Here is a 26358-nt window from a genome sequence, read left to right on the forward strand (position 1 = left end):
CTCCTCTGGCTGAGTGTTTTTGGCTAAAAGGGTCCAAATACCGTATGGATCTGATGCACTTGTTTGTATAGAGGATGTTGCCAGTTCAGAAAGAGCTATGGCTAATATCTTATTAGCCTATTCAGAGGACATTTTCAGCTCAGTTGTTTTTGAAGCTCAGTAAGTTGATTCATAATACATTGCTCTCTGCCTTCCTTCCAGGTCACAGTCTCAGTTCAACAAAGGTGTCTCGTGCACAGACGTTTCCCAGCTACGCCTCAGAGCCGGCCAAGGAGCACCAGCAGTCCCTGTCGCTGTCTAGCAGCTATGGATTCAGCTACAGTTCAGCCCTCATCCAATGATACACACACAACAGATGACCAGAGAGACAATCGAGCCTGGAACCTGCCAGTAGGGTCAGGAAGCCAGTTGCACCCTCAGAATCCACGAAAGACAAATTATAGTGAAAACTGAGGTCTACCAGCTCCAGTCTGGTCACAGTGAAGATTAAAAACTGCAGTGCAACTTCCCTGAGAGACAGGCTAAGTCTTTTTATTTATTAAATTTTTATTTTCTTTGGTCCATATGTAAAAACAACCAGACAGATTTCCAGGTGTAAGAAAGCAATTGAATCCAATGAAACCCTGTTGGTGTGAAGTGGAGGTTTCTGCTTCACAGGACACCACCTGTTCTGGGGTGGAAACATGACGACACAATCAACATTAGACTTGTCCCCCAACACTGTGGTCAAGTTTGCCCATCTCCATTTCCACTGACGGCACCCACCTTTTTTATATCCAAGTGACCGCCCATTGGTTCCAGTTGGTACTGGAAAAGCGTTGTCCGTTATACAGTATAGCGACTGTAGATGTTATCCTTCGAAATAAGCAAAGCTGCAATCACAAAAAGGAGTGAACACCTTTTTAATCAGGCTCCCATGGCTACCATGTTTAACTAAACATATATAGTGGGAGTAGCAAGATAATCTTCAGTAACATCTTGGGAAATAGAATTTGGTGCATTAAAAGTAATATTACTACCTAGTATAGCTCTCATTTTAAATTCCTAAGGCCAGTTTCTGCCTCTGAATGCCATTCAGAGCTGTACATACATATCTAAAGGGCAGAATCCGGCTCTTAGAACTGTGAAGTCTTCACATCTGCAAAATATCTAAACAGGACTGTCTACTGTTATGACAAGTATATCTTTAAAAAAAAGAGTGGAAACTATTCTTCAAACAAAGGAATCTGGGCTGAATTCTTGAAAGGCAAACTCCTATTCTACCTAATGAGCTAGATTCTCTGCTAGTGTCTAGCAGCCTAGCTCTAATTCTTGAGCTTCTGGTCATTGTTACTTTGATTTTTTTCAGTTTCTTTCCAGGATTTCTGTTTTAGCCACATTGTGTGTGTTGTGTATGATCGTGGATCAATTACCTTGGAAAGACATGGAACAATTCTAAACTAGGCCTGTCCGTGCTTGAAAGGCATTTAAAAAAAAAAACCTGCTAAGTTTGTTTAGAATCAGTAAGGGATAATGGGGAAGGCACAAATGTAGGTCTGGAGAATGAGTTTGAGCTGCCCTGAATATTTAATTTTTCATAAGGGTCATCAATTATTTATGTGCAGCATCTGAGGCTCTGAAATGCTGGAAAATGGGGGAACAAAAATCTACTTGCTCTGTATCATGTGAGCCAACCGTACAGTCCATTCTCTTTATGGATTGTTTGCCGCGATTACCAGAGGAATTCTTGTCATTAGTTGTCAGGACTGGCAGAAGCAGCAGAACAAGGAAAAGAGCAGTAGATTCTTTTTCCAATGACATGAACAGTTTTATCTATGGTAATTTAACTGAAAAAAGGCAGGGTTTTTTATAAAAAGGTACAAAAGAAATGTCTGCTTTGACTAAACATTTATTGATACAGTATGTTTGGAGAAAAGTCAAACATTTTACAAGCTAACAGATTGCAAGCTTGTACACCTCAGTGAACAGCTGCTGAATGAAAAGGTTTGTGATTTGTTTGTTACAGAGTGCAGCTGATTCATTTAATCAAGGTTATTTTTTTCTTTCTTTGCCTTTCTCTTCCCAGTCCTTATTGGGTCTCTTCCCCCACCACATTCACAAATAGAACAGCCCCCTGTATAGCATAACTGGCTAACCCCACAATGGAAATACGCTATCCCACACAGTCAGCAAATTGCCCCCGTGATACTGCACCCATCAATAAAGCCTCAGCTACACTTTTCATTTTTAAAAAGAAAATCCGGTTCAGATCCTCAGCGGGTATAATTTGACGTAAATCCATTGTTCAAAGGAGCTATGCCAGATTTACATCATTTGACGAGCTGGCCTAATATTTTTACTTCTTTGTAACTGGAAATGCTGCAGCTTGCCCACAACGAGAAAGAAAATGTGTGTGTGTGTGTAATTTCCTTCATATTTCTTGGTCTAAATACTCTTGTGTGTTTCATGACCTCAGATTCTCATTCATTGTGTCCCTTAGTGATATCAATGGTGGTCACTTCATGATCCAAAAACCAGGGAACTGGCAGCGTGAAAATGGAAGCATTGGAATTGCCATACAGACCACATGTCCATATATTTCAGAATCCAACCTCTGAGGGTGGCCCACAGCAGTTGCTTCTGATTATATCTCATTATGGAGATTTTCTGCTTTTGTGTTGTATGGATGATATTACTGTCTGACCCCAGCTGGTGACCACCTCATATGGTGATATATGATTGTTGATAATCTGTGTTATTTTAGTCTAGCCCTTGTAATGGCAGAAACTATCTGCTGCCCCCTGCAAAAAAAAAAAAAAGCCACTTATAGGAATCTTAGTAATTGCCTTTATCTTCATAACGTTGAGTGGCTATAATTTCCAAACCACTCATACTTTTATCAACTCTTTAACGAGTCCTTGCACCTTCAGGTGCAGCTAAAACAAAAGAAAAAGGAGGGAAAGTAGGTCCAAAATTAAGTTAAATTAAACCTATAGAAAACTTAATTTCTCAGACAGTGAACTAAAGCTTAAAGGAAGCTAGAGACAGACACAACAGCACTTGCAGCATCTTATAAAGACTCATTAAAAGAAAAATGGACACCCCAGACACAGGGATTTTCAGAAGCAGATGAGTGGATTCTACCGTTTGCTTTATGTGCCACCCCAGAACTGCAGGTGATACAGCTGAAGAGGCTTTGGTTTGTCATTCCCCGGAAGAGTGTGACACTTCCTACAAGAACTGGTAAGGGCTAGTGCTAGCCATATCACAAACACTGCCTTCATTGAATTACAGTAACTTGTGGCATATGCCTGCTCTATGATATGAGTGGCTTCTCACTGAAACAAGCTTTATACAGCTCCTAATGGGGTTCTGCCAGAAGGAGCCACCTTTTTGGCACATAGCTGAGCTGCAGTCTAGAGACCACCAGGGTCCATAAGGAGCCTTTGGACCACAAAGAGTCCTATTCAAGTCTCAGCTTCATTCCTGTGCAACATACACAGCTAAGGCGGCCACTCCTGAAGCATGAAAACTGAACTCCGATTTCAGCTCCTGGGCTGTGTAGAGCAAGAGGGCAACAAAATGACTTCTGTGGTTCTGGTAACATGAATATATCTAATTAGCTTTGATTTACACTTTGAAAAGGACTTTTCTAATATAAATACCCAGGGTGTACATTAGTCATTATATACAAATGAGGCACTGCATAGTCGCACCTAACTAGAATCATAGCATGTGAGATGTTCTAGTAGATTGTCACATGCTGATGTTTCTAAGCTATAGCATTCACTTAGGGCAGATAAAGGGAAATGGAGTGGAGACCAGTGATAAGTAATGAAATATGCTTCTAAAGTAGTGTAGTTTCCTCAGGGTGGTCAGTGCCCCCCTCCCCCCCCCAGTTTTTAAGTTGATACATTATGACACTTTTTCCTTTAATTTGGCTCTGAGTATACTATTATGGATCAATTTTGCTTGCCTGCATTAAATATCTTGAAATCTGGATCTTAGAGTCTTCTTGTAGAAAAATTGTACAACTATTTGGGCTTTGCTTTTGTCTTTTCCAATTTGAGCCCTGTTCTCCAGCTACATTGCTGGCCTTCTAAAGTTATGCCCTTGAGCTGGTGGAAGTAGAGCAATAGGAAAAAGCTTACAAAGCTGTTGGTAAAGTAAATGCAGGGATCAAATGTGTTAGGAAAGCTATTCTGTTTCATTCTAGCAAAGGTCTAACATGAAGTTTCTGGAAAATCTTACATTTGACACCATAGAAACAAATCAGAACCAGGTAGTAAAATAAACACACTGTTTTAGTTATGCCTTACATTAGTTCTTCCCTGTGAACCAGATCAAATTTTATGGGTGGTGTTGGGACAAAACAGCTGAAAGACTCTATAGCAAAAATTTCACTAGTAGGGCTCACAATATTAACAGCTCACAAACATCCTGTTTAGTTACTAGTTTAGTAAGCTGAAGACAGACTGGGCTTTTTTTTCTTAAGTGAAACTAGAAAGCAGTCAACTCAGCATGTTTCACGAGCAATAAAGTCCTTTAGTTATATGCAGAACAAATGCAACAGGAGTAGTACTTCTTCTCAACCTTGAACTGTAGTGGCCACCTGTGTGTAAAGTTCAGACTTCATGCTCATTCAGTCCTTGGCCTCCATTGTAACTGCTAACAAAGATGCTAATTAGAGCCAAGAATGCTGGTGATTTTAGGGATGCCATTATCTATGTATTAGAAACTCACTGAGCCCATCGGCCAGTGTCACATAGATCTCAGCATGGAGGTTGGCCACCAGCAATCTAGGCTGGATTTTAACTGGTAACCTGCAGGCTTTGTTTTCCATGATCAGATCTCATAATTGCTACACTTTGGACTGAAGCAAAAAAACAAACATCATTCAAATGCAACCTCTTTGTCTCCAAGTCCAGTTTTGTATTTTGTAATTTTTCCACATTTTATAGATAATTTCTTAGGGGGCGAAATGGCCATTGCACAAAATCAGAAGAAGAATGGAAAAGGGGATAGGGTAGCAAAAAGCCATTGTTAATTAAAGATGACAGGGAGGCAGCACCAGAAATAGAATGACTCCTCTTCGTACATCAGCCCAATTAGTGACACTCTCCTATAACAATTTATGGCACAACAAACAAATCCTAGCTTCTCACTTTCTCCCCCACACAGAAAAGCCTATGGGGTCAGCCTATAATTTACTGGTGGAAGGTTGCATCAACACAGGTTTTACAAGTGAACTGGTTAAGATTTGATGCAGTATGTAAGTGCTTTCTGGAGATAAAGTCTTGAGCTTCTGAAATCAAGCATAGTCCTTATTCCTGACTTTATGAAGAAAGGTGTCTGATATTTGAAATGAGTGAGCAAGTAAAACAAATACTCTTTAGAATAAAATGAATACTAAGAAGCACAGAGGAACTACCATGGTAGTTGAATGGTCCTTGAATGTACACTGAATGTCCTTCTGTAGCTCTAAGAGGCAAGACACTCACAAGGCAATGAAGTCAATGGGCAGTGGTGGGTACTCAGCACATTTAAAAATGAAACCACTTATTTAGGTGCTTAAATGTGAATTTCAGACCCTACCTCTATGCTTCTAGGTAAAAATCCTGACTCTATGCATGTCAGTGAAAGTTTTGCTATCAGACACCTTTCTGTAGCTTTTTTCTACAGTTTGTTCCCTATACTTGGTAGACTTTTAGAGAAAGATGTTAAATTAATTGTAAAGAATTTGTTTTTATTTAAAATGTTTAGTCATTTAAAAATAAAGAGGAAAACATTATTGTAGATGAAGCACAGGTTTTCCTTTTAAGTTCACTTTGACCCTATTGGCCAACTTCTGCTTTGAGTTACAATCCATTTGAAAATAGGCTTGTTTTCAGTTACACCTCATAACCCCCCACTAAGCTCAATGCCTGGTCAGCATATAAAATGCTCTTTAAGAGAAAGGAGTTCAAACCCTTCTTAAATTTCACACTTCATTCTGAACAGCACTAAGGATTAAGTTTTCACCATTTCCGCCTTATCTTTCTGTGTAGAAAGTGTCCTGAGAATGAATAGATTTGCATCTTTCTTTTGTTATAGTCTTAGGAGAGTCAGGGGAATTGATATATTTTACAGAGGATTTTTCCATGTAACTATTTTAGTTCTGAGCAAAGTTATCCCCCGTTTTTAATATATGTTTATTCTTGTTCTCAATATATATTTCATTGTCTTGTAACAAAGACTGCAGCAAGCATAGAAAGACAGCATAAAATTAATCCAGTCGCTTGACAATTTTACACCAATAATGAGAACAAAGATGGCAGTTACACATCTATTGTCATGACTGCTCTTGCAGGAAGAACAGAACATGGTACAAAATAAAGCTATCCTTGTGACAAAATTAATATTGGAGTCTTTTAAGCTTCCTCAGATGACAATGATATCAAGCATCTAAATTCTGGAGGTGCTTTTTGAAAAAGTTGCATTGCACTTTTTTAGACTGTAGTAAGAAAAACAGTAATAAATGGAATGTACTCACCTTCAAGCCTGCATTCAGCTCTTGTCCCCTCATCTCCAAAAGGGCATAGTAAACAGAGCCCTCAGGGAAGGGCAACAAAAAGAATAGAAGCATGGAATGGGGTGAGGAGTGAAAACAAGGAAAGATTTTAAAGGATTAGGGTAATTTAGGAGATATGATACTCATAGAGCATTGGATCCTGCAAGGTGCCCTCTACTCCTATTGAAGCCAGTGGAAACTGAGGGTACTCAACCCTCACTAAAGTGCTCAACTTCCACTGGCTTCAATGGAAGCTGAGATTGGCACTCAACTCATAGGATCAAGGTCCTACAGAACAACAATTTGCGCAGAGAGGGTCAATCAGGTGTTCTTGTATTATGGAAAAGGATAAATAAGAACATCAGCACTCACGTTAAAATGCATTATTTAATCTAGATGAAAGAAACTCATTTATAGTTGGTTTAGCTTGTGGAACTAACTGAGGCAAGATTTTATTGAAGCAAATAACTTGGAACATTTCAGAATTGGATTAAACATTTATATGAATAAAAACAGTGTCTGCAACTATAAGTAAGAAAACTTGAGGACCCTCAGTTCTCATGCTTCTGCCCATACAATGACATGCAGAAGGCGTCTAATGAGAAATTTCCTACATGATACATTAGTGCACAATTATGGAGGTTTTACATCTTCTGTGGGATATAGTATAAATCTTAAAACATTTATTTTCTTGAATACCTTCTTTAAGTTGTGAGAAAATATGGTGTTGGCAGAGTGTACACAAACAGAACTGAAATATATACTACTCTTATTAACAAATACAAGAAAAATGTGGCAAAATGTACTTTGACAATAATTTAGCATGGCTAATGTGCTACTGATCACTAATTGGAAGTAATTTCACATAGGAGTGAAAGAGATATGAAAGGTAACAAACAAAATATACTTTCTAGTGACTAAAACTTAACTTCAGCAAGTTACAATCTTTGTCTAAGCAGATTTCTCACCTACAGTCAGTTCCCAGAGACTTCACCCTCTTCTTCCTCCCCCCTTGGTTGAAGGATCAAGATTTCAAGAGCTCTGGCCCCTTGTCTCTCTCAGGCGATAGATGCCAAAGTGGCTTTATGTTTCTGCTTATATTTTCCAAAGTCCATTGTCTCTGTTTTAAGAGCCAGGAAGGCTTCCTGAGGGTACAACATACCCCATTGTGATTGGTAAGTGGTCATCTCCCCCTACCTGCTAGTTTTATGGCTGTGTTTACTTTAAATGTACTTCCATTATATGTCTGTCCTCGCCTTGCTCAATTTACATTGACAACACCGTGAAGCCGATGAAACAACATTCCTTTGGCTGGGTTAGGCTTATGCACTGCTGGCCAAACACATTTTAAGACCATATTTCCAGCACACAGCTATAATTCTCTATACACCACCTGTAGCTAAATCGTGCAATAATATTAATCACTGGCGTGTTACCAGTTTCAATAGGATATCTTACAGGATGCCTTTTTTCACATAGATTGCCCCAACTCACTGTTGTCATAATGAGTGTGTCAGATCTCAGGTGAGTTATGGTATGGTGGTGCCTTCTTCCAGTTGGCATAGGGAGGCACCCAGGGGGTCTCAGCTATTTCTCATTTTTTCCATAAGCATTTTCAACTTTGCTCAGTACTGGCTGAGTTACTAAGAAAGTGGCTACTCATAAAAATATGGCAATTGCCTTAGATAACTTTACAAATTTACCTCAGTATTTCTAGTATTCCAGTTATTTCCTATATAAAGTATAGGTAGGCTAGACAGGATTAGATTTTTAATTGGTAAATGCCTATAAACATTGATTTCTCCGTACACACATGTTGATGAAAAAATATTTCCATTGGTGGCAGCAAAATTTATCAATAGTCACAGTACAAAAAGTGCTGTTTGCAAACTTATTAGATTTTGATTTAAGGATGGTCGCTTTGTATATTTTGACATATGTTGTTGCTTCCACCCCCATAATTTCACATGATAGTGAAATTTTAAAAGGGTTAAAAATAAGTTTACAAATAAACATTGATATTATGTGTCAAAAATTAGAAAAAATAAAAATTGAATTCTGCCAAGCCAAAGCATAAGGGAATACTGTACCATAGATACTAACATAAACTTGTCTTTTTAACTAAGGTAAAACTTTTTTTTTTGAGTACCCCCCATGATGGAAAAGTAACTGTGCCCAGAATCCATCTTTGTATTAGACACAGTGCTAGCAGAAGGCAGGGTGGCGTGATAACTGCATCATTCACTCTGAAATAGAATTCATCTCAGTCTTGGAAGCCCTGAGAGCGGTGGCTAGATTTAGGAAATATTCAATACAACATTTAGTTCAGATCCTTCAGAATTAGGAAATCAAACAGCCATGTGTTTCAGCAAAGTGTGGCAGATTTTACTTACCCCGAGGTCCATATTTTCCAGCATTGATGAGCTATCTAAATTTTTCCAGGTATATCTCAGCCTGTGGGAGGTAGATGCCTGAGCTGCTTTCTTCTGAGAATGGATTAAAACATCAGGTAACATTTTCAAATGCATCTGAGCACTTTAGGAGCCTACCTTCCATTTTCAAAAGTGTATAACACCTGGTTATGAACTAAAGCTGGTTCAGCACCTATCGCCTATTGATTCCCATGGCAACTAGGCATGTAACCTGCTTCAGTGCTTTTGAAAATCTGACAATTTGCCTATCCACATCTCTAGGTGCCTAAATACTGTAGAAAATCTGGTCATTAGGCACTTAAGTTTCATAGCAAGTCAGTGGTACTTAAACTCTTAAATGCCTAAGTCACTTTTGAAAAAAGGGACTTAGGAGCCTCAATCATTTAAATGTTTCTGAAAATTTTGCCCATCATCTAAATAATTCTATAAGCAGGGTTTAGATTGGGAGCCTGAACTAGTCAGGTTGGTGTCCAACTAGACATAAAACATGTAAAAGGAAATGTGCACATTTCTAAAATTTCACAATTTCAACAGCTCAGTGGTGTTAATTTCAGAATTAAGTAATAGCTTTAAAATAAAATTCCTCAGAACATGGAGAGTGTCATCTTGCTACCCGATGATCATTAAAGACAGGAGCAAACAATTAGATTTAATTGGAGAAACAAGGCATTAGCAATTAATTGTAGCCCTGGTGTAAGCAAATACAACTCCATTGAATTCAGTGGAGGTATTTAGAGCCTGGGTTTCCTCTCACTTACATCTGTGTAACTCAGTGAGGTGATGGTAACTGTGCTGGTGTCAATCAGTGTCCCTCCTTGGACTTGAGAGGAGCATCGCCACATGACAATCACTTAGCCTACTGAGTTAAATGGAACTTCCGGGGTGTAAATCTGCCCCATGGTTTCCAGAAGTTTTAAGACTGCAAGTAATCTTCACCCTAGGATCTGTTATTTGAAACAGTTTCTTTCCATGGCTCAGCCCAGACCTTTCCCCAAATCCAAAGTTCCTGCCTGACTGAATCTTTCAAGTACAACCCAACATACGCTTTTAGCTCCCTTCTCTCCCCCTCTCAGCAACAAACCCTCCAGACATTCCTTCACACTTCCAACTACTAGCAGACAAAATGCGCTCTGCTGGGCCCGAGAGAAAGAAATAGCCAAGAGGAACAGAAAGTGGGAAGTTATGATGGAGGCCTTGGCAGGATGCAGATTATTTATTGTCTTTAAAACACATCAGCATTTTTTTAAGAATAAAGGAAGCTAAAGGAAATATTTCAATATAGCATCTCAATTCCCTGCTATGCTATCTGCCCAAAGCACCTTAAAGTGGGAGTTCGATCCTCTCTCTGTTTTTCATGAACCAGGAAGATGGCTGTCTCTGCAGAGTGAAGTGCTGCCAGAATAGGCCAATTTCAGATACTATTTTACTTTGGAGGACTCAGTTTTTCAAGAGACATGTATTTAAGTTTAAAAGGTTTTATAATGCCATCAATTACAGGACTTCTCCTTGAAACATAAACCAAGCATATAAATGTCTCTCTCCTTGCGCACAACATACATGCATACAACTAGCCATAGCACATTTAATGTGTCACTGAAGAAAAGCCATCTTTTCCCTTTCTTAAAAGCTTTTATCAGTATAATTCCAGTTGTCTGCTAAGAGGTCCCTTAATTAAACAAATTAAATATCTCTTTTGTTTAATGAAAATATGCTTTATCCTGTAAGCTTCATTTATTTAAGTAATGTTTCTGGAGCCTGGGTTTGTTTGTTATTTTTAAATAAGTAATGCTGTAACAGCCTTCAGTAAATTCCATAATCTGGCTGCTGTTTGGGGTTTATTGTTATCTTTGTGGGACATTGATTTTTTTTTTTTAAAACGGTTCTAAGCTGTAGAGAAAAAACACACTTATTTCAATCATTATTTTCGGTGTTTATCATTGCTATTTTTCTGTTCAAAAGTGATTGCAAAGTTTAGTTGCATACTTTTGCCCTAGAGGAAATAAGCACCTGTAAAAGGAATTGCATTTCTTACATTTGCTAAGGATGTAATTTGGTCCTATTATGTGAAATTCTGAGCTTGATCATCTAAGTCATAAATAGTGCCCTATGAGCTGTCTGACTTCAGAGTGGGTACCTAGAACACTAATTTAAAACGATGCAAATTTTGCCATAGACAGTCCCTCAAGCCACACTCATACATTTTAAGAGGTTTTAAATCCTACTCCCCAACTGCTGTGCTTAGACGCTTCACCTACAGTGATTTCCATTAAAAAATCAGCACTGGCCAACAGTTACTCCACAGTGGTAGCTAAGTTTTTCCCTCTATTTAGAAAACAAACTGTAGGCAATGTTGACATATTAATGACAACTTGTGCAAGCCAGGCTCTTTAGTCTTAAGAGATTTTAGTAACTTACTGATTTTGCTGCCAGTTTGGAACATTGACAAGGTTGTTTTTTTAATGGTTTCATCTGGGGTTCAGCTGCTGTTCACTGATATAGCTTTATGATAATGGTACAAAATTAAGCTGTTGCTTGGTCTGTTTATTGGAAAAGATTAATATATTACTTTTATTATGCTATGTGTGATGTGTTGACACAATTTTCCCTGTATACTGTCTTCGTAGAAGCAAAACATCTATGGAATTTGAATTAAAATAGATGAAACAAAATGCCAAGATATGCAGTATAGATTTTCCCCCCTAAAATCTGGAAAATGTTCAATTATTTTGAAAAAAAAATTATATAGAAAAATGTTATAATGGCCTCAGATACCATGTCAAGGAAACATCAAGGACACTTACCAGAAACAAACGAAAATAAGATGATCCTGTAGCTATTCAAGTTAAAAAAAAATCCCCATCTTTTCACCCTCAGTAAAACCAACTCTTTAGTTTATGTAGACTAGTATGAATACACTACAAGTGAAAACTCCGCTTCTAAAAAAACAGGGGGGCACTACCAACTTTGTGGTTATTATATCTTGAGGCATCCAGAGCTCTGACTAGAAAACTTAAATCTACTGGAATGCATTATATTAACAGCTTGGCATTTGAATATAAATGGGATCACCACATCTAGGTTAGAGAAAAGGCCTGCTGATACAGGGCTCTACTTTTAATACTGTGCACAATTTGCAATGATCTGGTATGATGTGATAACTCAGGTAAAAAAAAACCCAACTTATTAATAGTACAGTTCGTTGTATCCTCATCGATATGATGCAATTTCATTGTTCATCTGCTAACAATCCTTCAGTTGGTGGAAAAAAATAAAAGTACCCCTTATAATGTGTATAGGTATTTGCTGAGGAGTACACAGATATTAAAAAAAAAAAAAAGATGTGTTTGACATTGTAAACAATGAAACTCTTCAATGCTAGGTTTGAATGAATTTTTAGTCTTACAACAACACTTCAATTTAGCTGAAGTGTAGGCTAGCTGCACAATGCTGTGATCCTCTCCAGTAGTCTGGGACTCCCATGTCCACATAATGACCAGAAGAATCTAGACCACTGTTTTTTTATTCACATGAAAACAGCCTTCTGTCAGAAGAGGTTAACTATAATGTGCTTTTAGCTTTCAGGCTGCTGTCAATGCTCTTTTCCTGCCAAACTCAACAGAACTGGTAACTAATGCTTAGGAAGAATGACATTAACTTTTTTCCCCTTTCCAGAAATATTCAAGTTCAGTACCACTTTCACTAATGTTTAAAGAGAAAGGGAGCACCAGGCCAAGCAGATGTGATTAATCAGCCTGACATACAGTATACAGTATGTTGAGGCACTATAGTACGCAGCCATATGTGACTATTAGTCTTCATAATAGCACTCACTTACCTGGATTCCTCCCTCATGTTAAAGTGACTGTCCTGCACACGCCTAGAGACATTCCACTTGTGTAAAGGGCCAACAAGATGCGTAGACCATAATTCTCAGGTCTGCCTTCTGGTTTTGTTTCTTTCTATTTTTGTGCATTTTCTTCTGCAGGTTCCTGCAGAATATATACACATATATGTATGTGTATGTATACATATCATTTTGTAAGTGTTCTTAATCATGCTTTTTTCTTCTGCTTTGCCTCATTTATTCCTGTATCCTCCTTGTTCTCATTTATTTTTTGTGCAACCAAACCTTATAATAAATTATTATTAAATATAACTTGCCAGTGACCGAGTCTTTGTGTTTTGTTTTCACCTGAGGGCTTGTCAACATTACCAGCTGGATCAACGGGCAGTGATCAGTTCAGCAGGGGTTGATTTATCACGTCTAGTCTAGATGCGATAAATCGAGAGCTCTCCCATCGACTCCGGTACTCCACCAGGGCGAGAGGCACAGGCGGAGTCAATGGGAGAAAGTCAGCCGTCGACTTACCGCAGTGAAGACACCGCGGTAAGTAGATCTAAGTACGTAGACTTCAGCTATGTTCTTCACGTAGCTGAAGTTGTGTAACTTAGATCGATCCCTACCCCAGTGTAGACCAGGCCTGAGTGTGTTGCTGTGCCTCAGGGCCAGATTTCTATCCTTTCCTCAACCATAAGGACCTGAGTAACTGCTTGAACATCTTGTGTGGCCATGAAGAGGGAGGGATGGTGAGTTCCTGTGAACCCTTCTTATTCTGGGCAGGAGGAAACCGGCTGCATGTGAAGTGACAAGATCAAATACAAGTATTATGTTACCAGTGGGCAAAAACAGTTTCATTCTGCTACCATTCTATAAAGCACACAACGGGAGTGCCGCTGTAGATGTTACACACCTGGATCTAGACAGAAAAGAACACATTTTCCCTCTGCTTCACTCATTCATGTAAACTTCCAAGATCAAATTCAGGCCTGGTGTAGACAGATGCAGCTCCAGCACCATTGGAGGTACAGCAGCTCTGAATTGGCCCCTTAATTTATTCCCTCCCTCCCTGCCAAAATGATTGCTTAAAATGTAGTTACAGTCTTGGAAAGCGTAAATTATAGACAAACAAATAATCTCTTGCTGGACTGATAAATCAAAGTCACTTTGCTGATGGAGACTAAAAAAATAAAGGTCAGTCTGGTACAAAGAGAATCAATCCTACGATCCAAAGCCTGTACTTCGACATTGGTTACTTTATTCAGACATGCGAAAGAAACTCATGCTCTTGTCTTTGGTTTGCGTGAGTAGTCTCTGTAGTTGATATAAATCTCATCCATCTGCCCAGACACTGATTCTACTCCTCTTCTGCTGTTTGGTGTGCCATGAAAGTTGGATCTTCCATAACTGTTACTGGGCTAGAAAAACATAAAACCATTAAAAAATGTCAACAGTGAACTGCAAATCATTGGTTCATTAGATAGCCACACTTTATTTAATCAAGGGAGATGTTCACAATCGAGCTAAAGCTCAAGAGCCCCTGTTTGTGTTATGCTCTGAATGCCCTCAGAACAACAGTAATAGGAATGTCAAAAAAATGAAGAAAAGCTGCTTGAGCCCAGATCTCATTTACAGCACTGGAAGATACTGCAGTAGTGAAGGTAAGGTGGGAAAGAACAGAGATGGGAGGAAGAACCTGGAACAAGTTGGTACTTATAGTATTCTGAACATTTCAAAAAGTTCCAGAGTTTTCTCAAAACATCTAGACAGGGCTGTCAAGCGATTACAAAAAGTAATCACACAGTTAAAAAAAAACTATACTGTTAAACAATATTAGAATACCATTTCTTTAAATATTTTTGGATGTTTTCCACATTTTCAAATATATTGATTTCAATTTCAACAGTGTACTGTGCTCACTTTATATTTATTTTTTATTAATTTGTGCTCTATAAAAATGAAAAATTGTATTTTTCAATTCACTTAATACAAGTACTATAGTGCAATCTCTTTATCATGAAAGTTGAACTTACAAATGTAGCATTATGCACAAAAAATAACCGCATTCAAAAATAAAACAAATGTCAAACTTTAGAGCTTACAAGTCCACTCAGTCCTACTTTTTGTTCAGCCAAGCGCTCAGACAAGTTTGTTTACATGTGCAGGAGATAATACTGCCCTCTTCTTGTTTACACTATCACCAGAAAGTGAGAACTGGCGTTCACATGGCACTTTTGTAGCTGGCATTGCAAGGTATTTATGTTCCAGATATGCTAAAGATTCATGTGTCCCTTCATGCTTCAACCACCATGCCAGAAAAAATTAATCACAATTAAATTGAAGTTTTAATCACACTGTTAAACAATAGAATACCAACTGAAATGTATTAATTATTTTGAAAGTTTTTCTACATTTTCAAATATATTGATTTCAGTTACAGTATAGAATACAAGGTGTACAGTGCTCACTTTATATTATTTTTGATTACAAATATTTGCATTGTAAAAATGATAAACAAAGAAATAGTATTTTTCAATTCACCTCATACAAGTACTGCAATGCAATCTCTTTGTCGTGAAAGTGCAACTTACAAATGTAGATTTTGTTTGTTAAATAACTGCAGCACTCAAAAACAAAACAATGTAAAACTTCAGAGCCTACAAGTCCACGCAGTCCTACTTCTTGTTCAGCCAATCACTAAGACAAACAAGTTTCTTTACATTTACGGGAGGTAATGCTGCCCTCTTCTTGTTTACAATGTCACCAGAAAGTGAGAACTGGCATTCACATGGCACTTTTGTAGCTGGCATTGCAAGGTATTTATGTGCCAGTTAAGCTAAACATTCATATGCCCCCTTCATGCTTCGGACAACATTCTGGAGGGCATGCTTCCATCCTGCTGATGCTCATTAAAAAATAATGCATTAATTAAATTTGTGACTGAGCTCCTTGGGGGAGAATTGTATGCCCCTGCTGTTTTTTAACCCACATTCTGCCATATATTTCATGTTCTAGCAGTCTCGGATGATGACCCAGCACATGTTGTTCATTTTAAGAACACTTTCACTACAGATTTCATAAAACGCAAAGAAGGTACCAATGTGAGATTTCTAAAGATAGCTACAGCACTCGACCCAAGGTTTAAGAATCGAAAGTGCCTTCTAAAATCTGAGAGGGACGAGGTGTGGAGCATGCTTTCAGAAGTCTTAAAAGAGCAACACTCCGATGCGGAAACTACAGAACTCGAACCACCAGAAAAGAAAATCAACCTTCTGCTCATGGCATCTGACTCAGATAATGAAAATGAACATGCATCGGTCCGCACTGCTTTGGATTGTTATCGAGCAGAACCTGTCATCAGCATGGACGCACGTCCTCTGGAACGGTGGTTGAAACATGAAGGGACATATGAATCTTTAGTGCATCTGGCACGTAAATATCTTGGGACTCTGGCTACAACAGTTCCATGCAAATGCCTGTTTTCACTTTCAGGTGACATTGTAAACAAGAAGCGGGCAGTATTATTTCCTGCAAATGTAAACAAACTTGTTTGTCTGAGCAATTGGCTTTACAAGAAGGAGGACTGAGCCCTTGCAGGCTCTAAAATTTTAGATTATTTTATTTTTGAATGCAAGTTTTTTTCTACAGTATTCTACTTTTGTAAATTCAACTTTCATGATAAAGCGATTGCAGTACAGTACTTGTATTAGGTGAATTGAAAAATACTACCTTGTTTTTTTACAGTGCAAATACTTGTAATCAAAAATAAATATAAAGTGAGTATTGTACACTTTGTATTCTGTGTTGTAATTGAAATCAATATATTTGAAAACATAGAGAGCATCCAAAAATATTTAAATAAATAGCATTCTATTGTTTAACAGGGCGCTTAATCACGATTAATAATTTCAGCTGGGGCATAGTAGATAGATGAAAACAACTGCAGGATTCGTCCAATCTTAAAACACTTGTGATTCCTCATGCATTAATTGCTTTATGAACTAGGCAGTTCCTAAAGTGAGCACGAGTCCATTAGGGCTCCTTATCACAGAAAAAGGGAAGATTTCTTAGTGCAGGGATTTCCCTGAGGCCTGTACTCCCATTACAGCCTGCTTCACCCTTCTTCTGGTCAATATGAGACAGAAGGGAGGCAGTGAAGACTACGAGTAAAGATGGAGTTTTAAAGAAATCTCTACCATGCAACTCATAGTGGCTTCATGTACAAGCTGGTGACGGGGAGAAGCAGCGAGAGGCTCACACACCCATTAAGAGAGGTTACATAGTGTTCAGGGGGAAAGATGGCAAAGGTGGCCCCAGGAGCCAGGACTGAGGGTCAGTGAAGAGGAAAGGCAGGAGCAGAATTAAGTTGGCACCCTTCCCTCACCTTAGCATTCTTAGGGCTCTATAAAGATTTATATTATATTTTTTATGGAACACAAATGTCTAAAAAAGGTTTAAGTATTAGTGTTTGGGTCCCACCTCTAAAGAACAAAAAAGAGGGAAACCTCTGAAAACTGGGTATCTGCCCTACAAAATTAGAGTAGATGAACTCACATCTCACTCCCAAACACAGCACCTAAGTTCTCCTGTTACACTTCTCCCATGGCAGAAGTCCTGCATACATATGCAATATGTTTAGGTATTACTTTTAAGACAAACTGAAGATGTATCAAATAATAGAATGAACCAATGTTACCTTTAGTGTCCAAAATTAAACATGCATGCAGCATATGGAGGAATAATGGGGTTAGCTTTCAAACCCAAAGGTAAACAATTTGCAATCATATCTACCCTCTTATATCACAGAAGGATCACTGCCAAAACAGTTAGCACTTTGATGTTTAATACTATCAGAGTCCTTAGCAAATATTAACTAATCCTTGCAGCACTCCTCTTAAACTAACAATCCATTTTTATTCAAGGGGAAACAGAAATTCAGAAAGGTGTTAAAGCCAAATTGGGAGCTCAAAATCCAGCCCATAAATCCATATTTAGGACAAATACACAGGGCCTGATTTGGAGCGTTGCTGAGCATCTGCAACTCCCATTGACTTGAGAATGGTGGCCTGCATGATGAGCCCATCAACAGGATTAGACCTCAGGAATTCCTGGTGCTTGGATCAGTGCTCAGACCACTACACCATGCTGTCTCTTACAAGTGTGAGCATATTTCAGGGAAATAGTGAAAGAAGCACCAGTAGTAAGAGTAGAATCTAAATTGTGAACTGCAGAAAGTACTGTTTTCATGTTGTCACATTTAAATTACTCAGAAAAGAAAGACACACAAAAAGATCCCGCAAAAAGCAAGTAGTTCTTTGGCCAGTCTTACCCGGGTCTGAGTAGAGTACAGGGCTTTCGACAGGGCCTTCATAATCCTTCTCCTTTTCTTTCTGGTGACACACATTCAACGGGAATGTTACAGTGGAAATGCACATCTACATAGTTTAGCAGATTAATTCTAACAACATAGATCTGTACAATAATCTCAGTACAAAAATAATAACCAAAAAAGGCTTAAAAGGCCATCTAGCATCTTGGGATTTTGCTTCCCAGGGAGAACTAGAAATGAGAGAGATAATGGAGGACTGGGTTTACCTTCTTACTCAAAGCAAAAGAAAGAACAAACTCCAATCAGCCTCTCCTCTGGGTCCCTGGGCAGCTTAGTGTTTCTGTGTCTGAGTTATAAACTGTAACCTCCTTGGGACAGAAACTGACTTTGTCTCATATAGTGCTGAGCACAAAGTTGGGACATAAATAATACATTTAAAAAACCAACCCCATTTCAGGTGAATAAAAAGACATATTTGCCAATTAGCTAAAATGACCTTTTTTTCTAAAAATGCTTTGTATGGGGGGGGGGAGCGCGAGATGTCTCATTATTTTGTTACTGTTGTTTTTGCCAACTTCAACAAAAAACAAAGACATACAATCTAGGTTCAACAACTTTTAGTCATTTGGTAGGGGATGCAGTATACTTGGGGATGGGGGGATTCAAGTGGGAAATAAATTCAGAACTTAATCCCTTAGCATGTAATCGCAGAGTGCGCCAGTTGTGGTTTATGCCATGAAAACATTTCATAAAAGCATGAAGATTAGAATGGGTTGACATTTTTGAAATTCAAATTTTTAAAAAAATTAGGAAAAACTTGAAACATTCACAATTTTTTCTACCAGCTATAGCATCAGAATTTTCCAAGTGTTGATATTTCAAATTTTGAATAAAAGGGATACATTTTTAAAAATTGCTACATTTCCACACCCCGTTTTTTAAAACCAATTCTAGAGGATGTTAGAGTCTTAGCAGTTATGTCAATGGAAGGCTATCCAATGTGAGGTCTTTGAGACTTTAGAGCTACTCAGGGTCATTAAGGAATTGGATCTGTTACTCTACTTACTTTTTACGATAAACAAGAGCGATGCTGATGATCAGTATGGTGACCAGTAACAATAATGAGGCAGCAGCCCCTCCAGCAATGAGCAAAATATGCCAGTGATGATCCAAAGTTTCTAGAAGATGATAATAAAGATCATCAGTAGTTCGAAGAGGCAGAAATTCTTCACATTCCACTAAGGTTCAAATCAACAGTTATACGGATAAAAACATATCCAGTGAAAGCTAAAGGGGAAAAGGAGACTGGCCCTCCCGCCTTCCCCTCAGGCTCCAACACCAATTTTTCACTATTACCTTTGTTTCTGGGGCTCTCAGCAGAGTTTACATGGATATCACAAAAGGTGAGAGACCACAATACAGAGATAGGGACTAAACAATGCATCACATAGCTTATTTTTCCCCACTGAGGAAACCAGAGTCTGATATCACAGACAAGACCTCTTCAGGTAGAAATAATAAAAATACTGCATGCTAGTCGTGTAAAAGTTATTGCAGAACCAGATATGGCCTATGATTTTACTCTACAGAGGTTATCCTAAACAAATAGTCCAACAGTCTCTCAGTACTCAGCCTCCTGGGCCTCATGACTCAAAACAACCAATAGCTTTGTCATCTCTTCAGAGACCCCCAAAAAGGTTGCCACAGTCAACATTACATTGTCAACATTTGTCAACTGATACTACTGCACAATCATGCCAGTTATTTCCTGTGCTAACTATAGGGGTAACTGTTTTAACAAGCATTTCCACAAAAAATTTGTGCCCGTAACCTATGGTAGATCCCATGTCCTGGGGCTTTTGTTTGAAGAACTTATTCATCTGTTCTACTATTTAAACAAAGACACTTTCTGAGAACCATAACCAAGGTGAGAAGCACTTAATCAAAATTACATTCGACTTCACTTTCCTTGAAATGTTTAGATTTTATTTCTGAAAATTTTACTGGGCCAGACCCCAACTGTAGCCAAGGAACACTCAAATGGCCAACTTGAGGGGGAAAAGATGGTTTTACATATGTACTCCCCCAATCCTGAGACCGCCCTGCACACAATCTGTTTATATAGTTCCTGTCATCTGAGCACCACAAATGTTAATATATTCTCACACACCCCTGACAGGTAAGAAGTGATTATCCCAATTTAACAGATGGGAAAATTGAAGCACGGCAGGGAAGTGACTTGCCCAGGGCCTCCCAAAAACTCTGTGGCAGTGCCAGGACCTGAACCCAAATCTCTTGAGTCTCAGTCCAGTGTCTCAGGCCTACAACCATCCCTTTTCTGTACTGTTTACTACACACACAGTAGTTATACTGAATATATTTTCTCACACTCTTGATATTGATTTTGATTAAAAGAAGCAGGGAAAAAAAGTATGTTAAACCACAGAACTTCTAATCTGCCTTTGTGCAACCCACCACAATGCACTGCTTCCTCCTCCTATGAGCAGGCACTAGGGGCACACCCAGATAACACAAGCTGTTAATAGCAGCATAAGCATTAGCCAGCTGGTTTCACCTCCTATGCTGCAGGGTCCACAATGTGAGAGCCAGTGTGTGAACAGACATACCACCCAGTCCACCCGAGTGGTGGGAGGGATTCTGTTCAGCTATTTGCATATGGAAAAAAATGCACCCTTATACAGTCTTCTGCTTCTTTTACCTCTGTGCACAGAGGGAGTAGGATCTAGCCGAAAGTAAACAGAATGCAGAAACAAATAACCTTACTGTTTTCAAATTCTGACGTGACACAGAAATGAAAGTAATGAACAATAAGGAAGACATGGGCTGAGAAAGGCAAATATCTGGTTTGTTAAAAATGGGGACTTTTAATATACTGACTAAATTAGCTGTATTATACTATATATCAGCAGTTCTCAAACAGTGAGCCAGGAAACCATGGTTGGTCACATAGTGTTGTGTCTCCTCCTGGTTTCCATCTGTTAAAATGTATTAAAGGACAGCTGAAGTGCTTTCCTAATATTCTTTCCATGTAAGCAATTGCTGTAATTGCCACAGAGATACTAATTAACTGAAAATGGGAGGACAGCAGACCACGAGAAAAACTCTCTATTCAGGTCTGGTCCATGTTACTGACGATCTTGAGAACCCTTGCCACACATCATTACTATTTATTACTTGCATTGCTAGAGCCTAGATTACTAAACCAGACCCGGTCTACAGACCCTACAGACACAAAGTAAGAGACAATCCCTGCCCCCAAAGAGCTTACAGTTTAAACAGGCAAGAAACAGACTAGTAGGCAGGTGATAGGACAAGGTAGCAATAACAGGAGTATGTTTAACCAGGAACTAGCTAAATGCATTGTTTGTATGTGAAACAAGCCAATCAGTAGCAGTCATCACAAATCGCTACCTGCTTAACCCACTACCAGATGGCTGTGTTCTGGGGGCATCATAGCAGAGGTGAATCCTTAGGTGGACAAAGGAAGTTAACAGTGGTTATTGGCTACTATGAACAGAGGCCATAACTTGTTCACTAGCTTCTCTTCAATGCTGATGTGCACACAGGAAACTGCAGGGCAAATGCTACCCACAGAAAGACCCCATGCTTTAATTTCAATATTGTTCTAATGGAAAGAAAGAAAACTCAAATGTTTATATTGCTGAAGGGACATGGGACATTACAGCATTCTGACGGACTGTAAGAGCTGAGGACTTTCATATTGTAAGCACATATAAAAACCTGTGGCCTTGTGTTTTGAGCCTGATTGTAGTTGTCATATGCTTATAATGACAAAGGAGAAGAGAAAGACATGTTGTATTTCCTTCCAAGATATTATACAGCATTAGTCAGTCTCTATATCATAAGGATTTTCTGCTTAGGCAATTGCAGAAACAAACAAACAATTGCCCTCTATGGAGCAAGTTCAAACATCTTCACATATTAGCTGCTTTGCTAAAACAGAGCATTTCATTATTATCTCTGCCAGAACATCAGATGCTAATCCCCTCACATTTCAGGAAAGGCTACATCTGCATCAAGCTCAATACTTCTGGATTGAATCCTTGTAAGGTAGATTCCAACCAGAAAACTCCCCTCAAAAACATAGGGGAGTTTGGGCTCCAGGGTTTTTAGGCTGGGCTGATCTCTGATTTATGACAGTTTGAACATGGTGATTACCAGCTACCGAGTTAAATTTGGGTAAGAAAATTCTACAGATTTTGCTTTAGAAGCAAAAATGCCTAGAAGCCCTTTTTTGCCTTCTCAGTTGAAGTGAATTATGCCCTACTGCTGCTTTTGTTTTCATAAATATACCAAACCCTACTGTAACTACTGACCTTTCAAGATTTCACAGAAACAATATCTACATGTCAGAGACTTGTCATTTGTCTCTTTAATGCCTGTCTTCTGATTAAAGGAGCTAGGTTAATGGGAGACTATTCATCTGGTCTAAAGGCCAGGCGCATTTCCCTTAAGTGTTGGATGAAAAACAGTTTTGTAGTATTGACATTTTCTTCACAGGATTTTGGAAATTTCACGGGTGAAGTCGTTCAACCTTCAACACACTAATTGTTGCTTTGAGAAGGAAACACTGATGGGCTATACAGTTACAATGCATTGTGACCTAATGAGAGGGGTTTTTATTGCACTGTAAGGAGCTGCTTATAGCTTGTTATACGCCTTGCTGGAATGGTAAATACAGTATGCTAACTACACACTGCTGAAACAGCTGATTGTGCAAATGAGAGCGAGAAAGAAAGCAACACATGCATGTTCATGCTTAGGAAAAGGGGCTTTGTTAACTCCTAAAAGTCCTGCAGACACACACAATTCATTTAGGAAACTAAGGTGAGGGAAAAGAGCTAATTCCACTCAGTTCCTGTCTCTTCACTTCTGTCTTCCTACAATAGCCTTGCCTTCACACACACGCTCTCACTGCCTGCTGTAGAAGGCAAACTCCTAATACCACCTGCCCACATCATACCAGAAGAGCCACTGACTGGACAACGTGCCTCCTGCTTCCCACCCATCTAACATTCCCCAGCAGCCACTTTTAGCTGCATGTTGGTTTTATCCTGTCCCTGAGCTATTGGTGCCACAGTGATTGCCTGAACCTCCCTTCCACCCTTCCCTGTTGCTTTCAGAATGAGGCAGAGGGCTGGATCTAGCAACAACCAAGGAGGCAGAATGAGGCAGGGCAGGGGAAGGGAGGTGTGTTCCTATGTAGGGTAGACAATGTGGGAAGGACTGGCTGTGCTCAAGGGCCCTGATCCAACCCATTGTCTCGTTGGTTTTCTGCTCTCACTGAACCAGCAACCTGAGACCCTTGAAGTCCTGACAGCTTAAAATACCACAGGGATGGCCATTACCCAAAGGGTGGAAATGGTATTGTCGTCTCAGGTGGCCAGTAGCCTGGAAAGGGTCTGTCAAGGTTCCTTCCCCACTCTGAACTCTAGGGTACAGATGTGGGGAACCTGCATGAAAACCCCCTAAGCTTATTTTTACCAGCTTAGGTTAAAACTTCCCCAAGTACAAACTATTTTACCTTTTGTCCCTGGACCTTATTGCTGCCACCACCAAGCGTCTAACAAAAATAACAGGGACAGAGCCCACTTGGAAACGTCTTTCCCCCCCAAAATCCCCCTAAGCCCTACACCCCCTTTCCTGGGGAAGGCTTGATAAAAATCCTCACCAATTTGCATAGGGGAACACAGACCCAAACCCTTGGATCTTAAGAACAATGAAAAAGCAATCAGGTTCTTAAAAGAGTATTTTAATTAAGAAAAAGTAAAAGAATCACCTCTGTAAAATCAGGATGGTAAATACCTTACAGGGTAATCAGATTCAAAACACAGAGAATCCCTCTAGGCAAAACCTTAAGTTACAAAAAGACACAAAAACAGGAATATACATTCCATTCAGCACAAATTATTTTATCAGCCATTTAAACAAAACAGAATCTAACGCATCTCTAACTAGATTGCTTATTAACTCTTTACAGGAGTTCTGACCTGCATTCCTGCTCTGGTCCCAGCAAAAGCACCACACAGACAGAGAGGCCCTTTGTTCCCCCCCCCCCTCCAGATTTGAAAGTATCTTGTCTCCTCATTGGCCATTTTGGTCAGGTGCCAGCAAGGTTATCTTAGCTTCTTAACCCTTTACAGGTGAAAGGGTTTTTCCTCTGGCCAGGAGGGATTTAAAGGTGTTTACCCTTCCCTTTATATTTATGACAGGGTCCTATGGCTATTGACAGCTAATGGAGCTGGCAGCTTCTTTCAGTCGAACGTAGAGCTGCTGTCTTTAGAAATGATGGTCTCTGACTCAAGTACTAGCAAATGGTAAGTTTCTCAAATGCTTTAACTGGTTTCCCTTTACCCAGATCTGCACCAAAAACTCATCTGGCAAAAGTAGAAATCTTAAGATCAAATAAAACCTTTAGTAGATTGGATAAGAAAAATCTACAGTTTTGCTTTAGATGTAGAAATAATACCTAGATGCCCTTTTGTCTTTTCTCAGTTGAAGAGAATGGTGTGTGTGTAAAGTATACACACAATTTTGATTTTTTTTCTCTAGTCCTAATTCAGCTCAAATCACTTTAATTAGTCACAGTAATTTAAGCATTTTTAGATCATACAGAGTAATTCAGTAAATGCCAAAGTTTAATTAAAGGTTAGAGATTTAAAGGAGATTCCAAAACTAATTCAGTAAATTCACCTGTCATGTTTATAGAATCATAGAATATCAGGGTTGGAAGGGACCTCAGGAGGTCATCTAGTCCAACCCCCTGCTCAAAGCAGGACCAATCCCCAACTAAATCACCCCAGCCAGGGCTTTGTCTGTAAAAAGGCAAACAATGCAATTGGTACTAAAAGAATTTTCTTTTTACAAAGGAAATTATAAAATAGAGACAGGATAGTCAGTGAATGAATGGTCATGTATGTGTTCAGATGGAAAGTACCTATTAGCTGGATGCAGGGTTGTTATACAAAATTTAGATGTTTTGGCCACAGTCAGCAACAGGTGAATGACATTAACTGCAGCTCTTATTAAAAGCAAGTTCAGACTAATGGAGATATTAAAAGGATAACAATTGCCAGTATCTAATTTCATGACATGATCATATTTAGCAAGACATCATGTCAACAGGATTTATAGGAGACAGGGAGATTTAATTAGGGTGACCAGCTGTCCCGTTTTTAAAGGGACAGTCCCGCATTTAAGCCCTCCCGAAGGTATCCTGACATTCTTAAAAATGGGCAAATTTTCCCATATTTTCTGACTCCTCCCTCCCTCTTCCCATCAGTACTGGTGGGTCCTGCTGCTGGCCAGATCCCTGCTTGCCAGCTGCCTGCCCACCAGCGGTGAGTGTGGGGGTCTAGTGGTTAGTGATGGGTGGGGGTGCAAAGCTGGTCTCCAGGCAAAGATGCAGCATGCGGGGCTGGCTGCTCTGCATGCTGGCTCTCAGCCAGCAGGGCCCCACCCCCCATCCTGTTTCCAGCTGGCACTGGCTGCACGCTGCGAGTGGCAGTGGCTGGTGAGTGTGGGCAGGCACCAGGTGGCGGCTGGTTACGTGTCGCCTCTGCTGCCCACCCATCAGCCCTTTACGTGCTCCCCCTCTCGCTGTCCTCTCCCTGCTTTGCCCCTTCACCCCTCCCGTCCCCACTGCTCCTCCATATCCCCAGCAGCAGGTGCGTCCCACTCCCAGCACTGTGCGGAGAACCAGCCCCTGTTCGGAGTCCTCAGCTCACCAACAGCCTGGCCAGCAGGCTCCTTCCTTCCCCCGCTGCCTCTGGCTGCGCCGGTGCCCCTGGAAAGCCCAAGACCCACCAGTCCGGGGCTCTGCTCAGGAGGAGCCAAGCCCTGCATGTGCCAAAGCCCTGCACAGCACTGGCATGGGGAAGCCTCAGAGCTTAGCAAAGGGGCAGAGGAGTGGGAGGGTGGGGGAGCGATTTCCAGCCTGTTCATGCCCCAACCCTGCAGATTCCACAGGCTGGGGCTTAGCACCCTCTTCACCCAACCCCTAGGCACCCTCCCCTGCCGAGTCACCTCTGTGGCAGAGTTTGCTGAAACCCCTGCAGTCAGGTTCCCTGGTGCATAATGCATCCTTAGGGCTTAACCCCTTCCTGCCCGTGCTGTAGCCAGAGGCGGTTGGGTTATGTCCGTGGCCAGCAGCAGCCTGGAGGTGTTAGCTGCCTTTTGACACAGTGCA

The 26358-nt window shown here is 39.9% G+C and overlaps 2 protein-coding genes across 3 annotated transcripts in view; one reads left to right on the forward strand and one right to left on the reverse strand.

Moving 5' to 3' along the window:
• DOK6 (docking protein 6) overlaps positions 1-13117 on the forward strand; it is a 423151-nt gene extending 410034 nt beyond the window's left edge. For both annotated transcript variants that reach the window (XM_074944708.1, XM_074944709.1), the window contains one exon: positions 202-13117. In XM_074944708.1, coding sequence (XP_074800809.1) covers positions 202-453 — 252 coding nt within the window. In that variant the 3' untranslated portion in view covers positions 454-13117. The remainder of the gene's footprint in view (positions 1-201) is intronic.
• Positions 13118-14079: 962 nt separating this feature from the next.
• Positions 14080-26358, reverse strand: part of CD226 (CD226 molecule) — a 38450-nt gene continuing 26171 nt past the window's right edge. Inside the window, exons 4-6 of the mRNA XM_074943494.1 lie at positions 19195-19306; positions 18129-18189; positions 14080-14217 (exon numbers count right to left, since the gene is read on the reverse strand). Coding sequence (XP_074799595.1) covers positions 14080-14217; positions 18129-18189; positions 19195-19306 — 311 coding nt within the window. The remainder of the gene's footprint in view (positions 14218-18128; positions 18190-19194; positions 19307-26358) is intronic.

The sequence above is a fragment of the Natator depressus genome, chromosome 2 (genome assembly GCF_965152275.1).
Source record: "Natator depressus isolate rNatDep1 chromosome 2, rNatDep2.hap1, whole genome shotgun sequence".
In the NCBI taxonomy this organism is placed as follows: Eukaryota; Metazoa; Chordata; order Testudines; family Cheloniidae; genus Natator; species Natator depressus.